Source organism: Vicugna pacos, chromosome 11 (genome assembly GCF_048564905.1).
Source record: "Vicugna pacos chromosome 11, VicPac4, whole genome shotgun sequence".
NCBI lineage: Eukaryota > Metazoa > Chordata > Mammalia > Artiodactyla > Camelidae > Vicugna > Vicugna pacos.
In genome coordinates, this window is record NC_132997.1 from 93,506,235 (window position 1) to 93,530,338 (window position 24,104).

The 24,104-nt window shown below is 50.7% G+C and overlaps 1 protein-coding gene across 6 annotated transcripts in view; it reads left to right on the top strand.

Moving 5' to 3' along the window:
• Positions 1 to 24,104, top strand: part of BTBD16 (BTB domain containing 16) — a 50,799-nt gene that overhangs the window by 1,868 nt on the left and 24,827 nt on the right. For all 6 annotated transcript variants that reach the window (XR_012078124.1, XM_072972372.1, XM_072972374.1 and 3 more), the window contains exons 2-9: positions 1,066 to 1,119; positions 2,780 to 2,928; positions 8,866 to 8,939; positions 10,877 to 11,020; positions 14,335 to 14,424; positions 15,433 to 15,547; positions 22,210 to 22,279; positions 23,069 to 23,199. Coding sequence is in view for 5 of the 6 variants with exons in the window: in XM_072972372.1 (XP_072828473.1) it covers positions 1,102 to 1,119; positions 2,780 to 2,928; positions 8,866 to 8,939; positions 10,877 to 11,020; positions 14,335 to 14,424; positions 15,433 to 15,547; positions 22,210 to 22,279; positions 23,069 to 23,199 (791 nt within the window). In the remaining variant the exon portion in view is untranslated. The remainder of the gene's footprint in view (positions 1 to 1,065; positions 1,120 to 2,779; positions 2,929 to 8,865; positions 8,940 to 10,876; positions 11,021 to 14,334; positions 14,425 to 15,432; positions 15,548 to 22,209; positions 22,280 to 23,068; positions 23,200 to 24,104) is intronic.

Here is a 24,104-nt window from a genome sequence, read left to right on the forward strand (position 1 = left end):
GTGTTCCCTGCTGTATCCCAGAAACAACGAACACGTTCCTTGTCGGTGGCAGCTGCAGAGAATGTGCTTGTTAAACACACGCACGCACGAGGCCCTTCTCACCACCGCGACTGCAGGGCAGGTGATGCGCTATCTGGGGAGCAGCGCAGTGTCAGCGGGGATTCCTGGTCAGTAGGGGGCGTAGATTCTGCTGGTTTTGCCTGCTGGACCAAGATTGCTCTGGGGAACTGCCCAGCCCCAATCGCAGTCTTGTTAAGTGAGTTAATCAGGGTGTCTGTCCGCTTGAGACCTCAGCCAGGCCAGCTGCGTTCTTTCGCTGGGAATTTCAGTTGAGCAGAAGCACCCTGCTTCAGCCTAGAGGCAGCACCCCACAGAGGTGGCCACTGGCTCTCGCACCCGCATCCCTGGAGCTGCTTCCTGGCCTCCCCTAAAGAGTGTTCTCCAGTTTTCCCTTTGATTCTGAGAGCACCCTGATTCCCTCATCATTCTTTTAACAAATCTCAACCTCCCTTACCCCTATGTGTATTTTTTTTTTTGACCATACCATTGACAGAGTTACATTCTGATGTTTGCAACCGAACTGCCCTAATAGTGGTCAGAGACAGCTGGGAAGTCCTGCCACTCATCCTCCTTCATGGCTCTCAAAGCTAAGGTGACATAAGTCCACTGTGCGCCAGGGCAGCCCTGGTCAACGCCCGCTATCCAGGCCTAATTATTAGTGTCACCCTTTCAGTCTGACCGGAATGAGAAATTATATGATCTGCCTACTCGCAGGCCTCCTTTGGTCCCCATCACTTTGGTAAAGAGTGGAGAAACGTGGATTATCTCCTGTTTCGCTTTATCAGAACCACTTTCCCAGCACAATAGTGGAGAGTTATCTTTCTACTAATATGCTTTATAATTTTTGATTTTCACTTGATTTGATAAATAACCCACACTCAAGGCTTACTCATTATTACTTTGTGGCAAAACATGGAGTCTTTGGGCCAATCTCCTCCATAATATTTTGAAGAGACCCTTTGGAAATTTTTTGGAAATTTAAAATCTGCCTCTTTCATCTTCCAGGTGCTTCCTCCCCCTTGTGTAATCTCCACTCTCTTCATGAAAATGCTGAAGCCAGTAAGTAGATGGGTGTCACTAGAGGGCAGGCAATGGTGAGGAGCAGGAGCACCTGGTGACAGCTGTGTTGCTGGGATCCCACAAGGGGATGGGTCCTGCCACCCTGAGGGCCTCAGGCTTTATCAGCTGGCTGTGCTGGGTAGAGGGTGTGCAGCCCTGCTGGCAGAGCCCCGCTGTTCTTGTCTCACATTTCAGCAGGGCTTCATCTAGACTCAGATTCCACAGTTTTCAAACACCCACCGTATTTCTGGCACTGAACTACAGCACTATACTAGTTCCCAAACTTTCGTTTGTCATTTTGACATCATCCTCAACCTCATCCTCATCTTCATCCTCATCCTCGTCTTCATCATCACCCTCATCTTCATTATCATCATTATTACTGTCATTATTCCCAGTTTGTGTATGAGAACCGATAGGTTCAAAAGGTTAAATGCTTTACCCGAGGTCAGAAAACTAGTTAGTGGCAAAAACAAGATCTGAACGCAGATCTCCATTCCATGGTCCGCGGTCTCCCTTCCTCCCTGTGGGCCTGGCGTGGCTGGCTTAGGATCAGTTGTATCCATTCTTGTGGGCCCCTCGTAGTGCACATTTCCTGGGTAGGTTTCCTGGAGCCACTCTGTCTGAGGTTTATATCCATGCTGGGTATGGGGCTGCTCCCTTAAGGAATTTGCTGAAGCCCAGGACCTCAAGAAAATGCCTAGGGAAAAGCCCCTGCCCAGGGGCCCAGCTGCTCCAGCCCTGAGTTTACACCAAAAGAACTGAAAACCAGTGTTGGAACAGAAACTCATACATGAATATTCATCGCAGTGCTCTTCACAGCAGCCAAAAGGTTGTAACAACCCCCATGTCTATCGACTGATGAATGGATAACCAAAATGTGGTCTGTCCACACAAGGGAATATCATTCAGCCATAAAAAGGAATGAAAATCTGACACATGCTATAACATGGATGAACCTTGAAAACACGCAAAGTGAAAGATGCCGGACATAAAAGCCCACTATTGTGTGATACCACTTACATAAAATACCCTAAAGAGGCAGCTCCAAAGGGATGGAACACAGGCGAGTGGTTTCCAGGAGGTGGGGGAAGGGGAAATTGAGAGTGATGGCTTAATGGGTACAAAGTTTCCTTTTGGAGCAATGAAAATGTTCTGAACTAGAACACAGTTGTAATGGTTGTACCACATCGTAAATGAACTAAATGCCACTAACTGTACACTCCGAAATGGATAAAATGGTGAGTTTTATGTTTAGTGTATTTTACTGCAGTTAAAAAGTAACAGTTTCTGCCCCAAATCTCCTCAGTTTAGTATCTTTCTGAATCACATTTTAGGATAAACACTTAAAGTTTCTTAAAGCTTAATCCCATCCCTGCTTGTGGGTTCTTTAGAGCTGCTGCAGAGAAACGATCTTTCTCTCTGAACTTTTGCCTCTGATACCTCCTGTCCTAGATGCTAAATTACAGGCTTGCAGCCCTGTCTCCTGAATACAACACATTTGCCTCGAGAAGATGGCTTTTGAGAAATCTTGGCCATATTTGAAAATTAATGAGCTTTTCAGTTTGTCTTGATTTCCTTTCTGCTGTACAATTTGGAAAACCTGGCATTTATGAGAGGTTAAAAAAAGACATTCTCTCTCTCTTTGCTTCCGGAGCAGCACAGACCCCGGCTGGAACGCCGGGTTGTTGGCTCAACTAACCGGTGGCGTCTCCCCAGAGAGCCTTTCTCCGGGGACCTGCTGGCACTTTCTCAAATGTGCAAGGCTGTCAGCATAGACTTTGATGAAGTTCTGAAGAACCCAGACAGGTAGGGAGATCAAAGGGCCACAGCCGGGATGTCTCATCAGGATGAGCCATCCCTCTGGGAAGTGCCCCGTGGATGGGTCCCTCTAATGGGCAGATGGGCTATCCCAGGCATTTGCCAGGAAGACTGCCTTGTGGACCATCCTTAGGGATGGACAGAGTCATGGTGATGATTTCCTCTGAGAATGTCTGGGAGTGGTGATAAAAGTCCAGTGAGATGATTGAGAATTTTTTTTCTAGATTTTCCTTTGTTTTGGGAACTTTGGACCCTAACAAGATTCTAAGTTTATCAACTGATTTGTGTTGACAAACAAAGTGAGATGGCCCAGCTCAGCTCTGAACCCCTCCCACAAACGCACATGACCACCCAGCAAGGGGGGAAGCGGGCTACCGCTCACTCCCGAAGTATTCTGAGTAGCTGGCTTAGAACATCACTCCACTAGGTTACGAGTTCTTTCTTGTCTTCCCATGGCAGAAGGACCCCTTCACTTCCCTGGTCCTTTGGACCTGCCTTGATGCCTCTGCCTCCGTGGGCTGGCAGCATTTGCCTTGGGAGCACTGAGTCCAATCCACTTGCACGTGGGCTGTGCCCTGGCGGCACCTGGCACAGGAAAGCTCCTGGCTCCAGGTTTGCTGAGCGAGTAGCCACATCTTCCCTTTCTAGACCCACTGGCCAGCCCGGCTCCATGGCCTTCCGCCCCACAGATGACTATATTTATTATACACACATGAGTAAACCAAAATCCATCTGGATTTGCCCTCTCAGTTCTCTGATGATCCCAGCTCAGAAAAAAAAAAAAAATTGGGTGCTGTGAGTTGCTGTTTTTGGCATTGGCTACGCATAGCCTTAAACAAGTTTGAATTTATTTTCTATTTTGTTTGGTTAGAGCCCTGAAGAAGTCTTAGTGTTTTTGCCAAAGTTTGTTTTGTTGCTTAGTGCCAGGACTGGGCTGGGCAAGCAAGCGCTGGAGCTGAGCCTGGGAATATGGGCGAACCGATCCCGAAACCTGAGAAGGGTGGCCGGGCAGCAGAGACAGAGATCTTCAGGACTTGGTTTGTGGAATCGCTGAGCTAAGCTGGGGATGGTGGCCTGAGGGGTGATGGCCGTTGGTGTTGGTATCTGACAAGGCTGGAATTCCTTCTCCTCCACTTACTAGCTCTGTGACCTTTAGCCAGTGGCTTAACCTCTCTGAGCCTCAGTTTCCCCGCCTGTGAAATGGTGAGACTAGCATCTCCCTTGAAGAGTTACCTCGAGGATTAAATCAGACCATACCTGGAAAATGATTTGTGTCACTCCTGGCACACAGTAGCTTTTCAGTAGACGGAGCTATTGATCCTGGCGGTTTCATTTTGGGGAGTGTCAGCCCTGTGCTCTGCCAGCCAGTGACTCTGTATCTCACTCTGACTCTCAGTTCCTTTTCCGCATCAAGCATCTTACCTCCAACACAACAGATGCAAGGACTGGTCTGGGCACTGTTTTCCCAGGAGAAATTTTACAAACCTGCCTCTCTCCTTGGTGATGCTGGGAAGCTGTGGGTGGGGAGGCAGGCGGAGGGCAGGTAGGCACTCTGGGCAGGTGGATCACTGGTGTACCAGGGGGTCAGCCGACCCAGGCTCAGCTCAGCTGGGCAGTTTGTCTGCTCCACAGGCCTGTTGTCCTCCTGAGACAGTGGGCTTGCCTGGGCATGTTCTTGTCCTGGTGACGGCAGAGGGCAAGAGGGCAAGCCCAGCTGTACACGTGCTTTTCAGCCCTTCAGTCACATCCTGTCCACTAACATCCCATCAATCAAGGCAAGTCATGTGGCCAAACTCAAAGTCAAGGAGCAGGAAACACACACGGTCTCTTTGTCGGGAGAGACTATGGAGTCCTGCAGCAAAATGTGTGGCCATGGCTTGTGTGTGTGTGTGTGTGTGTGTGTGTGTGCGCGCATGTGTGTGACTGGGGCCATGGGTGCAGTCTACCACAATATAGGAGTAACTAATTTTCGTTAATAAATGCAAATTTTTATCTTCTTTATTTTCACAATGGAGATTTATTCCATGTGATTGTGAGAAGTAAACTTGGAAAGCATAAGAAAGGTTTTATTTAATTTCGGTAATAAAATAAAGGACTTATATCTGGTAACTCTTCTGTGCTTTCAGACTTCAGGCAACTGTCAGATGACGAGGTCAATGAGTGCGGGGGGCGTCTGGAACTGTATCTGCAACATACACGTGTGCCCAGAGCTCCCCAAGGCGCTCAGCACCTGCCTGGACCAGCAAGCCGGTCCTTGCTCTTCATGCTGTTATTGTTGCTTCTCCCACTTGGGGGCGCTGTTGGCTTTGACAGGAGCTGGACCAATCTATATTTTACTTGTTATACAAAGCATCACTGGCAGTGGAAAGTTGAGTTAACTAGCTCCCAGCTTCCCATTTATTTCAGATACATAATCATGCCTCTCATAGGCCAATGCCCCGGGCTCTGCCCAGCTGGCCGCTAGTTCTGCTTGTGTCTGTGGGTTTCTGAGACGCAATAAGATTTGGCTCCATGACTCAGAGATGCCGTGCAGGAGCCTCGGGTCCCTGGTCCTCCTTGTCGTGCGTCCTTCCACTGGCACTGGGGTGTGGAGTGCGGGGAGAGGAGCCCTGAGAGATGAGGAAATGCTAGCCTCCTCCCAAACAACCTAATCTTTTCATGCCTTAGTTTCTTTATTGGCAAATTGGAGATGCTGTCTTGCAGGGTTGCTGTGAGAATTTTATGACATAATTCATGTTGAGAGCTTGGAATGGTGTCTGGCACGTAAATACCCAATTACTGTGTCACCCAGTGTCCCTGGGGTTCTCTGGCATGTGTGGACATAGCTATCGTCTGAACCCAAAGATCCTGGATGGGGGAGTGTGGCTGAGGCTCTGGGGCTTGGGTGCTAGGAAAAGTGATCTGCCTCATGTTGTCTCCCATTCTGACCGCAATGCCAAGTCCACTCTGGGAGGGGAGGAGGTCATGCTGAGAGGTAAGGATGTAAAGAAAGGACCTAGATTTTTATCTGAGAGTAGTTCTGGGAAAGCTGGACCTGAAAACCGTGATCCATGGTTTTGAGCTGACAGAAGCAAAGATGTTAACCGAGAGCCCGCTCCGTGCCAGGTGTCCTGAGCGTTAGCAATTTTGCTTCCCCCAGCGACTGCCAAGTGGTTCTCATTTCTCTCTTAGGAAGGAAAGCCCTGAGACCCAGAGGCAGGCTTAAGGTCATGTGGCAGCCAATGGAAGGACTGGGACCCAGGTCCAGGTCTGTGTGACTCTTCCCAGGAAATCAAATTGGAGTTTCCCATGTTGAGGGTATCAGGTCAGACGCCCTTTGGATGGTCTGCGGAAGGGAGTCCATCTGTCCTTGGGAAACTTATGGAATTTCCCCCTTCCCCTTCTTGTTTTTCTATCATGGTGTTGCCCCAAAAGGGGAAGCCCTCCTGTCTCACCCAAAAGAGAAGAATTCAGGTGGGAGAAAAAAGCGCTGGGTAGTTAAGATTTTAAAGATTTATTAGCAGAGTGAAAATCCACCTCCAAGAGCGGAAGGTGGGCTCATCCCAGAGCAGATGGCAGCCCTGGTGTCAGTCTGTCCCTTCTGTCTCACACCCTCACTTAGAGGCAGTCTCTTGATTGATTGACGGCTCTTGCGCTGGAGTGCTTAGTCCTGCCTGTCTCCTTTTGCGCATGTCCTTACCCAGGATGCACACAGAAAAGCCCAAGGGAGTGGGGGTGGAGGCTAACTATATTACAGTGAGCACTGGGTCATGTCCAGTTAGGTCTTTGTCAGTACTGCGGTCTCTGCTGCCCTAGTCTCACCGGGTTTCCTGCTGGCACTCATTTAGGGGAGGTAAAGCCCCTTATGCTGAAAGCGGGCATATCGCCATCTTGCGGACTGTCCTCGCTCTCCTTCATCTTATCTGCCTGGTGCCCCCATTTATCTAACTGCCTAACACCGGGAGTGAGCCACAGACTAACAGCATGTTCCCAGCATTCCCACTTCATCCAGGCCATTTAGCCCAGAGAGTGAAGAGGACAACCCAGAGATGCCATGTGTTCCATTAACTTTTCCGAGGGTCCTAAAATGAACCTCAGCCTTTGGGAACTAGAGAGGCTGCATGATAAATGGTGTATCTGGGCAAGCCGCCAAGACAGCAGGAGAAGGCAATGCGGTCACTTCTGTTGCCAGGCATCTCCTGGTTCAACTGATGACAGCGATGTTTATAAGGGTAGCTGAGTTCATGGCCCATTGCCCCAAAGTTTCCAAAGTCTATTGCTCCATTTTAAGATCACAGTCTGAACTCCTGACCTTGGCCAGCTCTTCCCAGATGTGTTACCCAATCCACCAGGGGGACTGAGTCTGGCTGGGGTCAGATCCACTGCTCTGTTGGATAAACAACTCAGGCTCCCACTGCCTTCTTGAGGCTGAGTCACTGGTAGTCACCATCTCTGCTTGGAAAGGGCAGCATGTGGTCAATATTACTCTGGATACAGGCTCCCCCACCCATGCCCTCCGGCATCCACCCTGGCCCACGAAGGGTTCTGGTGTCATTGAAAAACAGCAGGGCAAAGGTAAACTGACTGGATGTGGTCAAGTGTCCCTTGGCCGGTTGGCTGTCGTGGGATGGCTGTCTTCAAGCTGTGAATATGTGACCCCAACTTTGTTTCATTTCCTTGCTCAGCAGGATGAACACAGTGCTTATGGAAAAGCAACTTATCTTTGCCATCTTGTAGTCATTGATATTTATCCAGCAGCTGCACGATGGCTGTGTTAGGCTTACAGCAGTAAATAAACGCCGACTCTGTCTTTGGGGATGCAGAGTCTAGTGCAGAGGGCACATGAGTGAACAGATGACCACCTGACACTGTAGAAGGAGTTCTAACTGGGGTATCCCAGGGCAAGCAGTGGGGAGGGCCACCAGCCCAGCATCCCCAGAGGAAACAGCAACTAAGCTCATCTGGAAGGCTGAGTATCAGCGCATCAAGAGAAAGGACCACTCTGGACTGAGGGAGCTGTGTGTCCAAGAGATTGGAAGCAAGCGGTGGTGGGTTCAGGCTGTTGAGAAAGGCTGGAGCCAGGAGTGTAGAGACGGATGAGGCTGCAGAGATAAGCAGGAGCTGGTTAGCCATGCGAGGGGGGCCATGCTAAGGAGGGCGGGCTTTCCCCCAGGAGCACAGGGAGACAGCGAGGGATTCCCGGCAGGAGAGGAGCAAGTCCAGATTTGCATTTTGGATGGTTCCTCAAGCTGCAGGGTGGGGTGTGCATCGGAGGGGAGCACGCAGGAGCCTGGGAGACTGGCAGTGACTGGAGGAGATAACAGTGGCTTGGATGAAGGTCATAGCAATAAGGGCAAGGATTTGTCCAAGGAGACATGGATGAATTTCAAAGACATTTCATCAGATCTGGGCAGGTGACCAAGTGGGACAACATTCAGGATGCTGGCCTGGGCACCTGGAGGCTGGTGGGGCCATTTCCTGGTGGAGGGTTAGGGTTCAGGGTAGATTCGGAATTTCGTTCATGGACATGTTGAGACTGGGGTATCCACGACCCTAAACAAGTATTGCTGAGCCAATTTCCCAGACGTGCTCAGAGCCCTCCCTTCCTTCCTCCAGCAGATATTCACTGAGCACCTTTTATTTTGCTACACATCGTTTTAGACACTCGCCCAGAGAGGTGTCATTTAGGCAGCAGATGTGGCCTCAGATACCTCCCTGGTAACACCTACCCCCAACTGAAAACAGGAGTTAACGTTTTGAGCCGGTCATCAGAGCTTACAGTTTACCCAACTGGCAGACACGTTGGTGTCCTGAGGAAACTGTGCCAAGGGGAGAGATAAGGTTGATTTGTGGACGATTTAGGGATGCCTACGCTGGAATGATGAATATTACAGTTGGAGAAAAGTGTCAGCATTAACTCCTGGATTTTTGTATTTTTTTTTTGAGGTTGTGTGTTTCACAAATTCAGAAATATTTCCCAGGGAATATGAAGAAAAAAGCCATCCAAAGCGGGGAGGCAGGTGAGTTCTTGTCACCGGTGGACAGAATTTTGCTGACCACAGGGGCACCTTGTGGTCTCTGTGGAAGGAAACCAGACCAACCACCAGGTCAGTAGTCTGTAAATTTCTGTTCCTGCCCACTGCACAGTGTCTAACGTGTAACAGATGCCCGAACATACTTCTCAAATGCACAGTGAATGAAACCAAGGTTGGCAAACACATTTTCATATGCCAATGGCCATGATAAACACAGACCTGCCAATGTAAATAAATAGGATTGGAAGATTAAGCAGAAGCCCCACTGCGCACAGGGCAGCTGTTGTCTGTCCCTCTGGGCCTAACGAGTCATGACGTGGACATCCACGTCTACACTGTCCAAGAGGACTTGCCTGAGGTAGGCTCAAGACTCAGACCAAGTGTGTCCAGCTGGGAAAGGCTCACTGAGCTTCACAGGGCGCCTGGAGAGGTCAGCTCCTAGATGGAGCTTTTTTAGATAAACCCCACCCCTCGGTGTGGCTGCCTGAGGGTAGAGCCAGCGCCCTTCCCCAGGAGAGGCTGATGGATTTCTTCTCGCCTGTCAGCTCTGGTTGATGGTGGGGGTGGGAGGGTGGAAGGCAGCATGAGGCCAGGGTTGGTGGTGCTGTCTGCCCTGCATTGCCATCCTGAAAGCAGAAGTGGGGGGGAGGGTGGGGGCGGGGGAGACACACACCTTATCCACAGCTCTGCTCCTGCCTAAATTGTCTAAGTCACCTTCATGGGGCAAGATTCCTTCTAATTTGACATAGCCAGACTGTTCCCTGAGGTGACCCAAGGTCTGAGATGAAAACCCAGGTTCTGAACCCCCAGCACCAAACAATGTCCTAAAGTTGGTGAATAACAATAATAGCAGGAGAGGAAGCAGGTACCCAAGGTCACACAGTCAGAATCACAGCAGAGCCAAGAAATGCATAGATGGGGCCAGTGAACTTCGAGGTCCTGTCCAGTGCTGGGGTTTAGGGTTAGGGTTTGGGGGGATCACCCTGAGTACTGCCCCTTCCCCCCAGCTCTGTGCTAACCCAGGAGTCTCCACAGTCCCCTTGCCCACAACTCCACCTGGCCGGGCATCCTGGAATCCTCCACCTGCCTTCTTATCCAAGCCTCCTCTTCTTTTTTACGAAGAAGAGAGTCCACCAGTGAGACTATGCCACATAAAGCCCTTTACAGTTTGCAAAGAGCCTTCTCCACACTATAATCTCATCTCATGCCTATGAGCTGGGCTCTCTGATGATCCCTGTTCCCTCAAGGGAAGTGATGCTGACAAGAACTCTGGTCCCTGGTGACGGGCCTTTTTCTATGATGCCGTTAGCCTTTCAAGTGGGTAATAATTAGACCCAGTGCTTCTCAACAGGGGACCAGGTAGCAGTTTTGCTCCCCAGAGGACATTAGACAGTGTCTGGAGACATTTTGGGGCGTCACAAGTCTGGGCGGGGTTGGGGGTGTGGGCAATGCTACTGGCTTCCAGCGGGCAGAGGTCAGGGATGCTGCTGAACATCCTGCGATGCACAGAACGGCCCCCAGCACAGAGCATTGTCTGGCCCCAAACATGAGCAGTGCCGAGGCTGAGAAACACTGTAATGGAGGGAGGCAAGGGGAAGCTCCCCTCCCAAGAGTGTCCCAGCCAGTGACCCTGTCCCACAAAGCCTTTCCCAGTCCCCACGTTGGAGGGCAGCTTGTGTGCCTCTGAAGTCCTTGAGCTGTTGGCCAGCAGCTCTCGTGGACATTTGTCACTTTCTCTGTTACCTGTGAGTCGGCCCATCCTATCCACCTGGGAGCCAGCTTCATTCCTGAAAGTCCTCGGGAGGCCGCCTGCCCACTCCTCTGCTCAGTAAGCATGACCGGATGGAGAGGCCGTGGGAGCCAGAGCATCTCCAGGTGGGGTGTTGTTAAGCCGTTTGCTCAGCGCTGTTCCCTCTCCTCAGATGTGATTCTCGAATGCCTTGGCTTCACATGGGAACTCCATCAGCCCCAGCTGTTTCAGTCTGACACCTTGGCCAAGCTTTACGTGATGGCCCTGGCCCGGGACAGCGCAAACCCTGAGAAGGAGCTGCAGAAACTTCTGCGAGGTACGTTCTCACCCAGAGCGGGAGCCCCAAGGGCTCTCTGGTTTGAGAGAGCCCAGCTTGGTGTTTGGTGATCTGTTTGGGGACCACGGTCACTCCTGCAGTTAGGAGCAAGGCTCATGGTGTGACCTCATCACAGGATTTATCCTCGGTCTCCTGAGCTATAAAATGGGGAGAGTGGTTCTTACTGTGTTTCCTTGTGGAGGAGGTAACAGACGTGAAATTCTAGAACAATGCCTGGCACGTAGTGAGTCTTCAGTCAATGTCAGCTATATGCTCATAAAAACCCCACCTTGTCCAACAGCTATGATGGAAGCCTCCCTACTTTTCTGAGAAGCGAAACTGGGTTGTGTTGGGTCTTCTGATGGGCTTTCTAGAAGGAAGGCGTAGTTCTGACATCTGTGGCTTGTTTGGCCCTAAATCTGTCGGTTGGAGGTTTACAAGCATTCATCGATTTTATTTTTTCCTTTTCCTTTCGCTTCTCTTTTCTTAACTCCACCTCATACCCAAAAGTATTTAGGTCACTTCTTTCTTTTTCTCCTTTTTAATTTTAATAATCCCCAGTCTGCCCTTATCTGTCCCATAAGTTCCTCTCCCGCCGCCTTGCTAACTTCTTCCCAGGAAACACAGATTGGCGTCGCCTCCAGACAACTCGTAAGCAGGTGCCATGGAAAATTTAAGGCCTCCAAAGCAGCCAGCATGCCAGTCAGGATGGGGATTGCATTTCCAGGACGTGGCAGTAAAACTCTGATATTCCGGAGCCAGACAGGCTGCCGGAGTCCCCGCCCTGCCTTGAGCCAGGAGAGAGAGCCTGGCTGCCTGCCGAAACCTTCCCGGCCACAGATCCTCTGACTCAGCCCTTCCCGACCCAGCTGGGAGCTGAGAGTGGGCTGCCAGTCCCCCCAGAACTGTAACGAGCTTCACACTTACTCATGATCTTCTTTGATCTTCCTTAGCGTTTGTCCCCGTGTCTTAAAAAGGGACCGAGCTCTTTCTCCTGTGTCCCCTGTGCCCAGGTCAGAGCTCTCCCTAGCCCACCAATGGAAGGCCATGGAGGGCCAGACAGTGAATATACTGACAGGCAAGAGAATTTGGAAGGGAAAAAACAGAGCTACCGCTGGCGTTATGGTCTTTAACAAGTCTAGAATGGTCTCAAAGATTTGGCCCTACTAAGACAGCTCTGATCCAAGCCCCCTGCTGGAGGCTGGGCCTGACTGGCGGGCATCAGGGCAGATGCAGAGTTGAAATCTCGGTGTTCAAACCATCACAACTTTCCAGGGTCTCCCTGCAAGCACCAGCATCTGTGTCAGACCCTGGGACTCTCGTCCCAAGATTTTCAGTGGGTGCAGTCACAGTGCCGTGCCTTCAACAATGATTTTCCTTATGCATCTCACAAGTGTTGCTTTTGTGTTCCTGAGAATATCACTGTTGCGGTCCTGGAGTTAGCAGCAGAGAAATTTCTGACCAAGTCCCGGAGGGGTGGGCGCCGAGGAGACACAGCCCGCCTCGAGTGACCCTGTGCCGGCCACACAAGGCTGTCCCAGCCGCTCCTGTTCATCCCACCCAGAGTCCAGGGTCAGCTGCACCTTAGCAGCATGGGTTTATTCTCTAGCAGGAAATCTGAGAAGAAAACAGCGTTCATTTACTAAAAACAAACCGCTGTGGTGTGGAGGCACCTCCGAAGCATATGATCAAATGATCACTTTCCTATCCGATTGCGTGAAGTTTTACTTACAAAAACTGTCTTCCACTTACTCTGATCTAGCTGAGAATATTCCTGCCTTCCTTCAGCCAATGTTCAGTGCTTAACTTGTGCCAGGCATTGTGCTAGAAAGTTAATGTGGGGGGTGGGGGTGGGGGACAGATGAGCCCACCCAAAATGATGCGGACGCGTGAGGAAGAGCAAGGCCCCTGATGACCCCGCCTACCTGTCCGGAATGCCTGCTCCGAGTCGCACTCACCTCCTCCTCCCATTTACTGCCCCCAAGATGGGGACGAGTGACAGCACGGAGCAGGTAGGTGGGAGGCTGTGCAGAGATCCGGGAAGGAGAAGTGACCCAGAGGCGGGAACAGGCCTGGCACTTAGCAGGTGCTCAATAAATATTGGCCGAATGAGAGCCTGACCAGCGCCAGGAGCCAGGAGCCTGGGGAAGGAAGGCTCGACGGTCTTGCCGGTCTGAGGAAAGTGCAAATTGTTCTCTTTTTTCCTGCATCTTTTGTGGTTACAAATTGTGACAGACTTTGGGGCTTGGGACTCACAACACTTTTCGTTACCTGGAACCTTGAGCTCACTAGGCTTGGGATGCTGGTGATGGAATCCATCCATCCCATCGGTTCAGCCGATACTTACTGGGCACCAGCGTATGTGAGACTGTGCTGGGGCCTGGGGATGGAGGGGCAAGTTCACCGCGCAGCATGTACTCAGAGCAGATCATAAACCAACAGACACGTGGTGTAACGGAAATGGTTGGTCCAGGAGGAAACATGAAGCCAGTTGGGGCGTAGGTGGGGAGGGGTGCTACCTTACGTAATGCAGGGTCAGGTGGATCCCTGATGGGGGAGGGAGGGAGCCCCACAAATCTCCCGGGGGACGAACTACAAAGAGGCAGGGTTTGGGGTCCAGTGAGCCAGAGACCGGTGAGAAGGTCTCAGAAGGGCTTTGGCTTTGCAAGGGTGTGGGAAGCCGCTGGAGACCCAAGGGCACCGTGTGCTGTAAGTCACATTTTAAAGTAACTCTGAGTGGGTGGAGAAGGCTGGCAGCGATTTGGGCTGCCCCTTCACGTCCTCTTGGAAGCCTTTGGTGGGGGCCACTGTTTGGAGCCTGTGGGGCAGAGTCCCAGGGCCACACTCATCCTTTGGCAGATGGTCCCTGTGCCCCTGCCTGGTGCCAGTAGCTGGGTGCGCAGGGCGCAGAGACGATGGAGGCCCGCCCCTTGCCCTCAAACTGCTCGCAGCCTAATAAGAGAAGGGGGCAGCGGAGGGCTAGTAATAAGTATCTAAAATGCAGTATGAGCATCAGGGTCCCAGTTCTGACAATCACAGTGGCTGTATCAGACCATCGGGGGACGCTGGCTGACGGGGAACACGGGAAGTCTCTGTACTATTTTTGCAACTTCTTGTGAGTCTTCAACTATTTCAAAATAAATCATTTCAAAAATGCATTCACTAAACAAACAAGCAAACAAAAATAAACAAAATGCAGTGTGATACATGCCGGGATCAAGGCTGTGCAAATGGTCGTGGGGCCTCACACTGTAGCTCGCACAGGTCCCTGTGGCTGTCACACGTGTACATCCCTGCCCGGTTTCTTTCACCAGCTCAGCTGCCTAGGAAGACCAAGGAACAACACCCTGCAAAGAAGATGATCATTTCCTTGAAGATCAACGACCCCTTGGTCACCAAAGCTGGTAACATGCACCTATCCTCATATTCTGAGAGTCATTCAACAATGGCCCTCCCAGATTTGAAAAAAAAACCCAAAACAACCAAACATCACAAACTGGAGGCACATGGTGTTCAGTGCCTCCTTATTAAAAACAGCTGAGCAGTGCAGCGAGGAGGGGAAGGAGGCTGGGACAACTCAGGGGAATGAAAGAAGAGGGGGTTCCTTGCAGGGAGGCGTCAGGGATGTAGACAAACCCAGGGACGATGTCACTGCCCTCTTGGGCACAGGCGTCCAGGGAAGCGCTCAGGCCCGCCCTCAACAGTAGGCAGCGCCAGCCCACCCCATCCCGCCCCGGCCCCTCCCTGGCGAGCTGCCAGCAGCAGAGGCCTCCCCCAGGGGGCTCCCTTGGGCCGTCCCCCTCCCCAACCCCTCCTGCCTACCTAGAAACAGACTTCGGTGTTAGTGCTATGTCATGTGCCATCAGGAAACCATCCCCAAGCCCTGGTAGGGACAGTTGTCCTCAAAGCGCATGGGACCGCACTACAGCGCCTTTGGGATCAGGCAGAACTTGGAACAAGCCGAGTCCATCTGTCCCCGGCCAAGGACTATCAAATTACCCTGGCCCGTCCCAGGAGTCCTTAACCTTTATGAAGACCCCGGACTCTGAGGAAAATCTGCTGTAAGTATGTTATCTCCAGAGAAAATGAAACGCACGTCCGTGCACACAGCGTTCTACACGTTTAGGGGCAGCCACCTCCCTGCCCAGGACCCCAGGTTAGATCAGAACCCCCTCAGGCAGACACAGAACACGCTCACAGGAGACTCTTTCACAGGCGCTCCATTTTCTGTAGCTTCATCCTCCACTCCTTTGCGGGACTGGGCCCAGGTGGGAGTGGGTGCGTGTTTTCTGATGCATCTCTGCCCGCCCAGCTCGGGGACACTGACCGCAGGGAGGGCGCCTGCGCCTGCGGGCGGGATGCGGGGGTGCCGAGCCCCACGCTGACGCTCGCTCTCGGGGCTGCCTCCCCAGCCTTCGCCACCGCCCTGAAGAACCTCTACATGCACGAGGTGACGCTGAGCGCGGACGACGTGCTGGGTGTGCTGGCGGCCGCTCACGTCCTCCAGTTCCGCAGCCTGTTTCAAAGGTAAGGAACCACAGCGGCGAGGTGCAGCCAGGGCCAGCCCTGGGCGGCATCTGAAGGGTCCTTCCCGGCCCCTCTCACGCAGCAGCCCTCTTCCGTGGGCTGGGACATCTGGGGTTTCTTCGCACAGAGCACAGCTTCGAGTCTGCAAAGGAACCGAGACCTGAACTCACACTAACGGGTTACGAGTTCACAGTGGGGCCCTCTCCCCAGCAATACGTTCATTTTGACAGACGATTCTTGACTCACAGGAATGAAATGCACGTGCGGGATTTCAGTGTCTGGGAGAAGTTCTGTGGGTGTGCTGAGTGACTTCCCAGCAGCGCTCAAAGCTTGCTTATCAATTTCACCTCTGTTCATTTTTTTAATTGAGGAGTTCACATACTTTTTAAAATTGAAATATAGTTGATTTACAATGTTGTATTCCTTTCTGATGTACAGCATAGGGATTCAGTCATACATATATATATATGTCTGTGTGTGTGTATATATATATATTCTTTTTCATATTCTTTTCCATCATAGGCTATTAACAGATACTGAATATAGTTCCTTGCTATACCATAGGTCCTGGTGGTTTATTTTATATATAGTAGTTTGTATCTGCTAATCCCAAACTCCTAATTTATCCCTCCCCCCACCTCTTTCCCCTTTGGTAAGTTTGTTTTCTATGTCTGTGAGTCTGTTTCTGTTTTGTAAATTAGTTCATTTGCCTCATTTTTGTGTGTGTGTTTGTTTTCAGCTAAAAACGTCTCTCGCCATTTAGGGAGAGACTGCATGTAAACTGGCCCTCTGAAGACCAGCTGAATTGTCTCGTCATTTTCAGGACTCATTTCCCCCAATCATTTCAGATAGAACCTTGTTTCTTCTTGTAAATAATATTTTTATTTTTTACAAATGTTGCACGTGGTCATTGTAGAATTTTCAGAAGAGAGAAAAATGCAAAGACCAGACTGCCCATCAATCTGACTGCTCATTTGGGCACAGCTTTCCTCCTGGGTATGCAGACCCTGCTGGCCCGCTGGGCCGTCCATCAAGGGTCCTGTGCGGGGAGAAAGAGGAGGCATTTACAGCGGATTGACATTGGATGTGAAAACATCCTTGTCCTGATGAGGGTTACCTGAGGAGGGTTACCACAAGTTCATGGAGAACTTGTGGATGCTGAAAGTGTGAGGGAGCGCTAGACGTCTCAGCGTTTCTGCCTGCATCCCAGCAGCCAGGGAAGTGCAGCCCAGGGGGGTGAGATTCAGAGGCTCCCAGTTTTCATTAGTCTTTTCCTGCAGAGCCAAAAGCAACCCAGAATGTGACCCTGCTGCCAGCTGCTCCCTGCCCCTCAGTGGTCTGAGCTGTGAAATGAGTCTCGTGGCGTTTGTCCTGCCTGCTCTGCAGGACTTGGCTGGGGCGAGGGGATGTCAGCAGGAAGGCTGTGAGATGGAGTGTCTGCCGTGGTCAGACGCTGCTCTCAGCTCTTGGCAGGGATTCCCTCCTTTCATCCTCCCTGCAGCCCTAGGAGGTGGGATATCAGTGTGCTCTCTTCACAGATGAGGAAAGGGAGGACTCGAGAGGTAGACAACTTGTCCAAGGCCACCCAGCTTCCAAGGGTGACAGGATTTGAAGGGCGCAGAGAGTCCCCAGAACCTGCAGCCCTAACACTGCCTATTCTGCTTTGCTCAGGCGGGATAGTGATGTCACTTGCTCATTCACGGTCCCGACCCTCCCTGCTCCCCTCCCCTCCAGTGGCACTCATGGAGTTGGCTTAGAGCCATTCACTGTCCATCGATTCAGTCACACCTTCATACCTGCATCTGTTCCTTTAAGAATGATTTCCTGGGCTTCTCCGGGACACCAGGGAGACAACGAGGACCAGATGGGGAGGGCCCCTGCCCTTTAAAGCGTCATGCCCAACAGTCTCTAAGACACAGGAAATGAGTGAAGTGGGGATGAAGTGAAGGTGGGGATTTCCAAATGGAGAATTTTGTAAGATTAATTTCAAGTAAAACGGGTACTATAATTAGGAAGAGCATTTCTCAGAACTTCCCTTTTTTGGTATCCTATAATATTCCTCCATGCCATTAATGCTTGTGAAGGGTAAGTGAACCAAATGGAAAATCACAGATAGGATTCATTTTTCTAGACTATCTTTCCCCTTCCCCTGGGCTTTTCCAGGGATGTGTGCTTACTGGACTCACAGCCTGAACCCAGGCGGTATCTTACGGCTCCCTGACTTCCTAATTCCTGATGCAGTTCAACAGAGAGGAGATTTAGGGCAGGGGTGCTCTGCCTGGCTTGTTTCACCACCCTCAACCTCAGTTTCTTTGAGGGAATGGAAGAATGGATGAACTTCCCGTCCTAGCCCAGAGAGGGCATCAGCCACTCTGGGAAAGGCAGGATCTCTCCCGGGGACCTTGCAAGTTTCAACTCACTTTTTATAGAGTCCACACAGCCAGATGCTTCTGAGCCAGTGCCTCATTGCTGGTGGCACCTGAAATGACTCAGGCAAGACCCTCCATCTGAAGCATCTCAGCGGGGATGCAGATGCCCTGTGGACCGAGGAATGCAGGCTCTCAGAGGCCTAGATGTGACTGCAGAGGACACACTGAGGGCACCAGTTTTGAAAGGGCACCCCAGCATGTCTGCCTGGCCAGGCTATGGGTTGGGTGGCTGTGGGAGATGGGAGGCCAGCAGTCATCGGCAGGAACAGGTCACATAGAGTCTTGGGGAGAACTAAGGAATCTGGCCTTGACCTCGCAGGTGATGGGGGTAAAGTGAGGGTTTTCCTGAGATTCCCCACCCCACTTCCATCGTGTGTATCACCCACCTTCAGCTCCGAAGAGCCTTGAGACAGAGAGTCACTACAAAACCACAGCTTCTGTGTGCAGACATTTCTGAGCGTCTATTTCCTGGTGCTGTGCGGGAATATATCTCTGGCCCCAAAGCTGGAAGGCCGTAACTAGCATACATAAAATAGACAAACAATAAGTTCATACTGTACGGCACAGGGAACTATATTCAACATCTTGTAGTAACCTATGGTGAAAAAGAATACGAAAATGAATATATGTATGTTCCTATGTGACTGGACATTGTGCTGTACACCAGAAACTGACACAACGTTGTAAACTGACTGTACTTCAATTTAAAAAAAAAAGCTGGAAGGCCAGCTTCCCTCTTGGAGCGGGACCTCCTGCCACCTCTGGCTCTGAGCCTCGGCTGCCCCACCGGAGGCCCAGATTCGGAGCCCAGTCTTCCTTGCGAAAGCCTAGCCCGGGCTTATCTGGGCGGGGCCGAGATCGGCAGGGTCTTCATTTCTTTCCTCCTCCGCAGGCCTGGTTTAGAATGCTGGAGCAGGAAGGGCTTTGGATACTGAGCCAAACCTATCATTCCACCCACGAGCAGACCTAGGCCCGCCCCAGGCTGATGGGCCCCGCCCTAGATTCTGCAGATACTTGAGGTGGGGCTGGAATCCCAAGTCGGAGCCAGGCGGGCCTGGCACACAGCTGGGCTGGGGCTCGCCTGCCTTTGAGAGGCTGATGGTGCAGTTGGCCGGGGTGTGGCGGTGCAAGCCTCAGTGTGTGTGTGTGTATGCCTGCACACGTGTGAATGCCGAATCACTCTGATAGCATCTCAAATCTAGGTGCTGGATGAGACCTTAAAGGTCATCTCGGCCGAACTCCCAGCCAGTGCAAAATTGCCCAGGTCATGTGTGAACCACGCTCACCCAAGGCCACCCATCTTTTGGGGATGAAGTGTGTGCATGTGGGCTCCACTGGGCGCTGCTCATTAAACTCACGCATTGGTGTCTGCACTGGCACGACTGAGATCGTGGTTGTCATGTGCATATGTGCACAAGTGGGCATGCACACACACACACACGCACGCACGCCCAAGGGTTACTTGGCTGGGAGGGCAATTCCTTGCCTCCATGCAGGGCTGAACTCTCTCTGTGGGCAATTGCCTAGTTGTTAGAATTTCTGCAACCCTCCCTGAGCCCAGAGGCAAGTGGCCCGAGTGGCCCCAGGGCTTGCTTTGTGTCCTCTGGTCTGGGAAGCCTGACCATTCCAGGCCTGCTGGCCGGTGACTCTGACAGTGAGGAGGCAGGAGCACAAATGAAGGCGTCAGCCTCCTAGGTGCTCGTTTCTTCATCCCAGCTCTAAACCCAGCTAATTCTGCCCACGCATCTCTGTAGGCAAAAGCCAGAACCTAAAGAACACTGTGCCTGGTGAGTGGTCGGACTGAACCCCCTCCCACACAGCCCCTTTCACACCTGGTTTCCCCCTTGCTGATCAGTAAGCTCAGCTCACAGTGAGGCCAGGAGCTCCAGGAGGAGAGGAGCCTTGTCTGGACACGGCAGGTACTGCCAGAACCAGGCACAGAGGCCAGCACAGAGGCAGCACGCAGGGGATGGATTTATGCGGGGAGGGCTGCTTCCTGCCATCTGTAGTTTCATGGGAGAGTGGTGGGAGGAGGCAGAGGTACCAGGCAGAACGAGGGCATGGAAATCAAAGCAAAGGGAGTATGTGAGGAGAAGCAATCAGGCAGGCTTCCAAGAGGAGGTGATACCTGAGCTGAGACTGGAAGGATTCCCGCCATGGAAGAGAGAGAGAAAGGGACATTGGGCAGAGGAGAGCCTAGAGACTGGGACATGCTTGGCTGCTAAGACCCCAAGTGGCTGGTATGGAGGAGGGGCATTGAAAGATGAAGGGAAAGGTGAGTGGGGAGGTTAGGGTGAGCCCAGGTCATGCAACCTCAAAAGCCAGGTGAGCCAGTTCCACCTGGTTCTACCAGCAGAGGAGAGCCTGAAGCTGGGGAGGAGAGAGTGGGCTGAGCCCCTCTGTTTTTGGCTGAGACCTTCAGGTTGCAGTGGGGACGCGGGAGGCTGGTGGGGGCAGGGAGACCTGTGGAGAGGCCCAGGTGAGAGATGAGGAGGGTCTGAACTAGGCAGGGGCAGTGGGAAGGGAGAGGAGGGGGCAGGTCATCTAGGAGACAGTGAAGGTGTAGAACTGACAGGACGCAGCAGTCTCACCTTCCAGCATGCCTGAGAGATGAAGCAGGGTCTGGTATTTACCCAGCACACACTTTTCCAATGCTCAGGGCAACTCCTTATCATGGGTATGATCAGTCTCACTGTGGTGAAGGGGCTGTCCTAGGATCCAAGGGGCTGATGTGCCTTGATCATAACCAGATTGTTTTTTCATTCCTGATTTCTTGCCTTGCTTTAGTAAGAGTCAGTGTGGCTTTAAAGAATACATAAAATACCAGGGCACAACATTGTTTAAAAAAAAGAAAAAGGAGAAAGAAAAAAAAAGGATGGAGAGGCTGAAATTGAATAACATAACCTCCACTCTATAAGTGGACCATATTTTTGACTCTGAGCTCCCTAGCAGCTAATACGAAAAGGAAATTTGATCAGTGACATCATAGATTAGACAAACAAATAAAATGACTTAGGAGAAGCACAGCTACTCTTGGCAATAAAATCCTGGGTGTCTTCATCTGATGACGCTGAGTGACTTGACGATCAATGTCCTCAACTATATGAATAGAGTAAATGTGATGATAAATTTAATAATGTTCTTTCTTGAATTTGGCAAAGTCTTCACACCAAAGCACAACTCAGTTAAAGCTATTCTTCAGAGGTGTGGTTGGTGAAGGTAATGAGCTCCCCAGCTCTCTGCTGACTTAGCTTAACTGAAGAATATGTTTTAGAATATGTGCAAGACTTAACTGGATATTCTTGAAGCTTTTTTCCAAGAGCAACATGTATCTCAACTGAGTTTAGCATAAGCATTGAGCAGTAATGATTTCAAGACTGTGCTTCATTCGAGAGCCCAGTAGCTATTCTCTGGTGCTCTGTTTGATGAAGTGAACATGACTTAAAATTTTGCTAAAGAGAGACTCATATTAGCTGTGGAAGGTGAGTCACTGAAACTCCATGGCCCCACCATCCACCCAGCATTTCCACCACACCACACACCCTGTTCCCCTGGCTTATCTCCTTAATCTTGCTCCCCTTGGTGTTCCTTCAAAGTACAGCACCTGCTCCTGCCCCAGGGCCTTTGTATATGCCGTTTCCTCTTCTTGGAATGCTGATCTCCCAATTCCTGGACTGGCCAATTCTTTGTCCTCCTCCTTCGGGTTTTAATCGTCACTTTTCTGACCCTTTCCCCATTAGGTTAGATCCCCCTTTTCTGCATTCCTAGGGACAAAGGTGACTGAGATTTTCATCAGACAGTTGCTCTTTGAATCTACTCTTGCACAGAGAGGAGCAGGACTGGAGGCCTCTCTAGCAGCATCACAATGGTCTGTACAGGAAGAAAATGCCTTCACTAGGGGTACAACTAGATGGTCATCCTGGCTAAAATGAAAACTCAGTAAGGCACCTTTACATGCTTAAGCTCTGAACAGTAATACTTCTCTCTGGCGTCAAGTCCATTTTGTTTCCATCCAAAGGATTTGATTTCAGGCCTCACCTCCCTCAGTCCAGAGGTCTTTGTAACCTGCCTTGCTGGTCTTGTTCTCCAGCCAAATGTCTCTACCCCTAAAATAAGGCTCCCTTTCTTTCCCTTCTGTGAAAGGTCTCTGCCGACGTCTCAGAGTTGAATGAGAACCCCCGGGGCTGCCCACTTCTCTAAAAGCATTCAGGAATAGCAGTCCTCTCTCTGCAGGTGTGTGACCATGATGATGAACGGACTTACGCCAAGCACCATCAAGAACTTCTATGTGGCCGGCTGCAAGGTGAGAACAACCTTGACAAGGCATGTAGCACCTGGGGGCCCTCAAGGGCACCCAGACTCTGGGATTTCATGCACCAGACCCAGCTCCATAAGATCTATCCGATGGTACCAGCCTAAGGGTGCTCACGTTTTATTTCGCCAAGTAAAAAAGATTTAAAAATCATTTTATTTTTAAAAGAATATTTTAATACTCACAAAGCAGAAAAGCTTTCATCTTGGTGGTGGTGATAATAGGGTGGGTGGAGGGAATTACAGCCTGTCCCACCAAGACAGCAGAAAACCTTCTGGGACATTCTTGGTGGAGTCCAGTGAAATTTGTCCCACCTGGGCCCAGTCCGTGCCTCCGTGTTGGCAAAAAATGATGTAATCTAACTCTTTCATTATCAGAGGAGACAACTGAGACCCAAGGAGGGGAGCCTTCATATCAGTCGTAGACTTCAGTCCAGCGATTTCAGTGTGCAAGCCCCGTGGTCAGACCACATAACTAGAGTGACCGCGGGTGACAGCAGGAATCTGGGAGCATCCATTTCTTCATCTTAACACAGGAATAAAAATGAACGGATTTCATAGGGTCGCAGTGAGGATTGATTTAAACCAACCTAATGCAGTACCTCAGGGGTAGCCAACACTCAGAAACCGTTATCTGCTGCAGTTGATGTGTTTTGGAGAGATTTGAGCACAGCTGCAGCGTGGCTCCCCTGCGAGCGCGCGTGTAGCATCGCCGCACTCCAGCAGAGGGCGCTGAGAGTTCAGGGATTCTTTTCTCAATGGGCTTTTCTTGCTTTCTCAGTACAAGGAAGAGCTGCTCACCACCGCCTGCGAGAGGTGGATGGAGATGAACTTGGTCCCTCTGATGGGGACACAGATCCACCTCCGGAAAATCCCGCAAGAACTGCTCCACAAAGTGCTGCGGTCCCCCAGGTCAGAGCCGGTTCCCAGGGAGCTGCCCCTGGGTGGACGGCGGGGAGCAGGGCTGGTGCAGGGAGGGAGGTGTTTTCGCCTGGGCGCACCCACACCCCTGCTGGACATGTCCAGTGTGCAGCGCCTTCTCCATCCCAAACTTCCTGGAGGGGCTGGAACTTGGGTACTGAGTGTAGGCACGGTACCCACTGGTAATTAATTAATTGCCTAAGTAATTTTAAAATTTGCATTCTTTTTTACTGAAGTATAGTCTGTTACAATGTGTCAATTTCTGGTGCACAGCATAATGTTTCAGTCATACATATGCATACATATATTTATTTTCATATTCTTTTCCATTATAGGTTACTCCAAGATATTGAATATAGTTCCCTGTGCTATACAGTATGAACTTGTTGTTTATCTATTTTATATGTAGTAGTTAGTTAGTATCTGCAAACGTCAAACTCCCAATTTATTCCTTCCTACCCGCTTTCCCCCGGGAACCGTGTTTGTTTTCTATGTCTATGAGTCTGTTTCTGTTTTGTAAATAAGTTCATTTGTCTTTTTTTTAAGATCCCACACATAAGTGGTATCATATGATATTTTTCTTTCTCTTTCTGGCTTACCTCACTTAGAATGATGATCTCCAGTTTCATCCATGCTTCTGCAAATGGCATTACTTTATTCTTTTTAATGGATGAGTAGTATTCCATTGTATATATGTACCACATCGCCTTATTCATTCATCTGTCCATGGATATTTAGGTTGTTTCCATGTCTTATTGCCTAAGTAATTTTTAAAAATTCTTTCAACATTAATACATTAATACTTGTGGAAAATTTGGAGGCCAGGGAAAAGCAGAAAAAGGAAAAGGCTCTCTCCCCTAAATCAGTTTCTAACTCCAGCCCGGACTCCTCTTCTG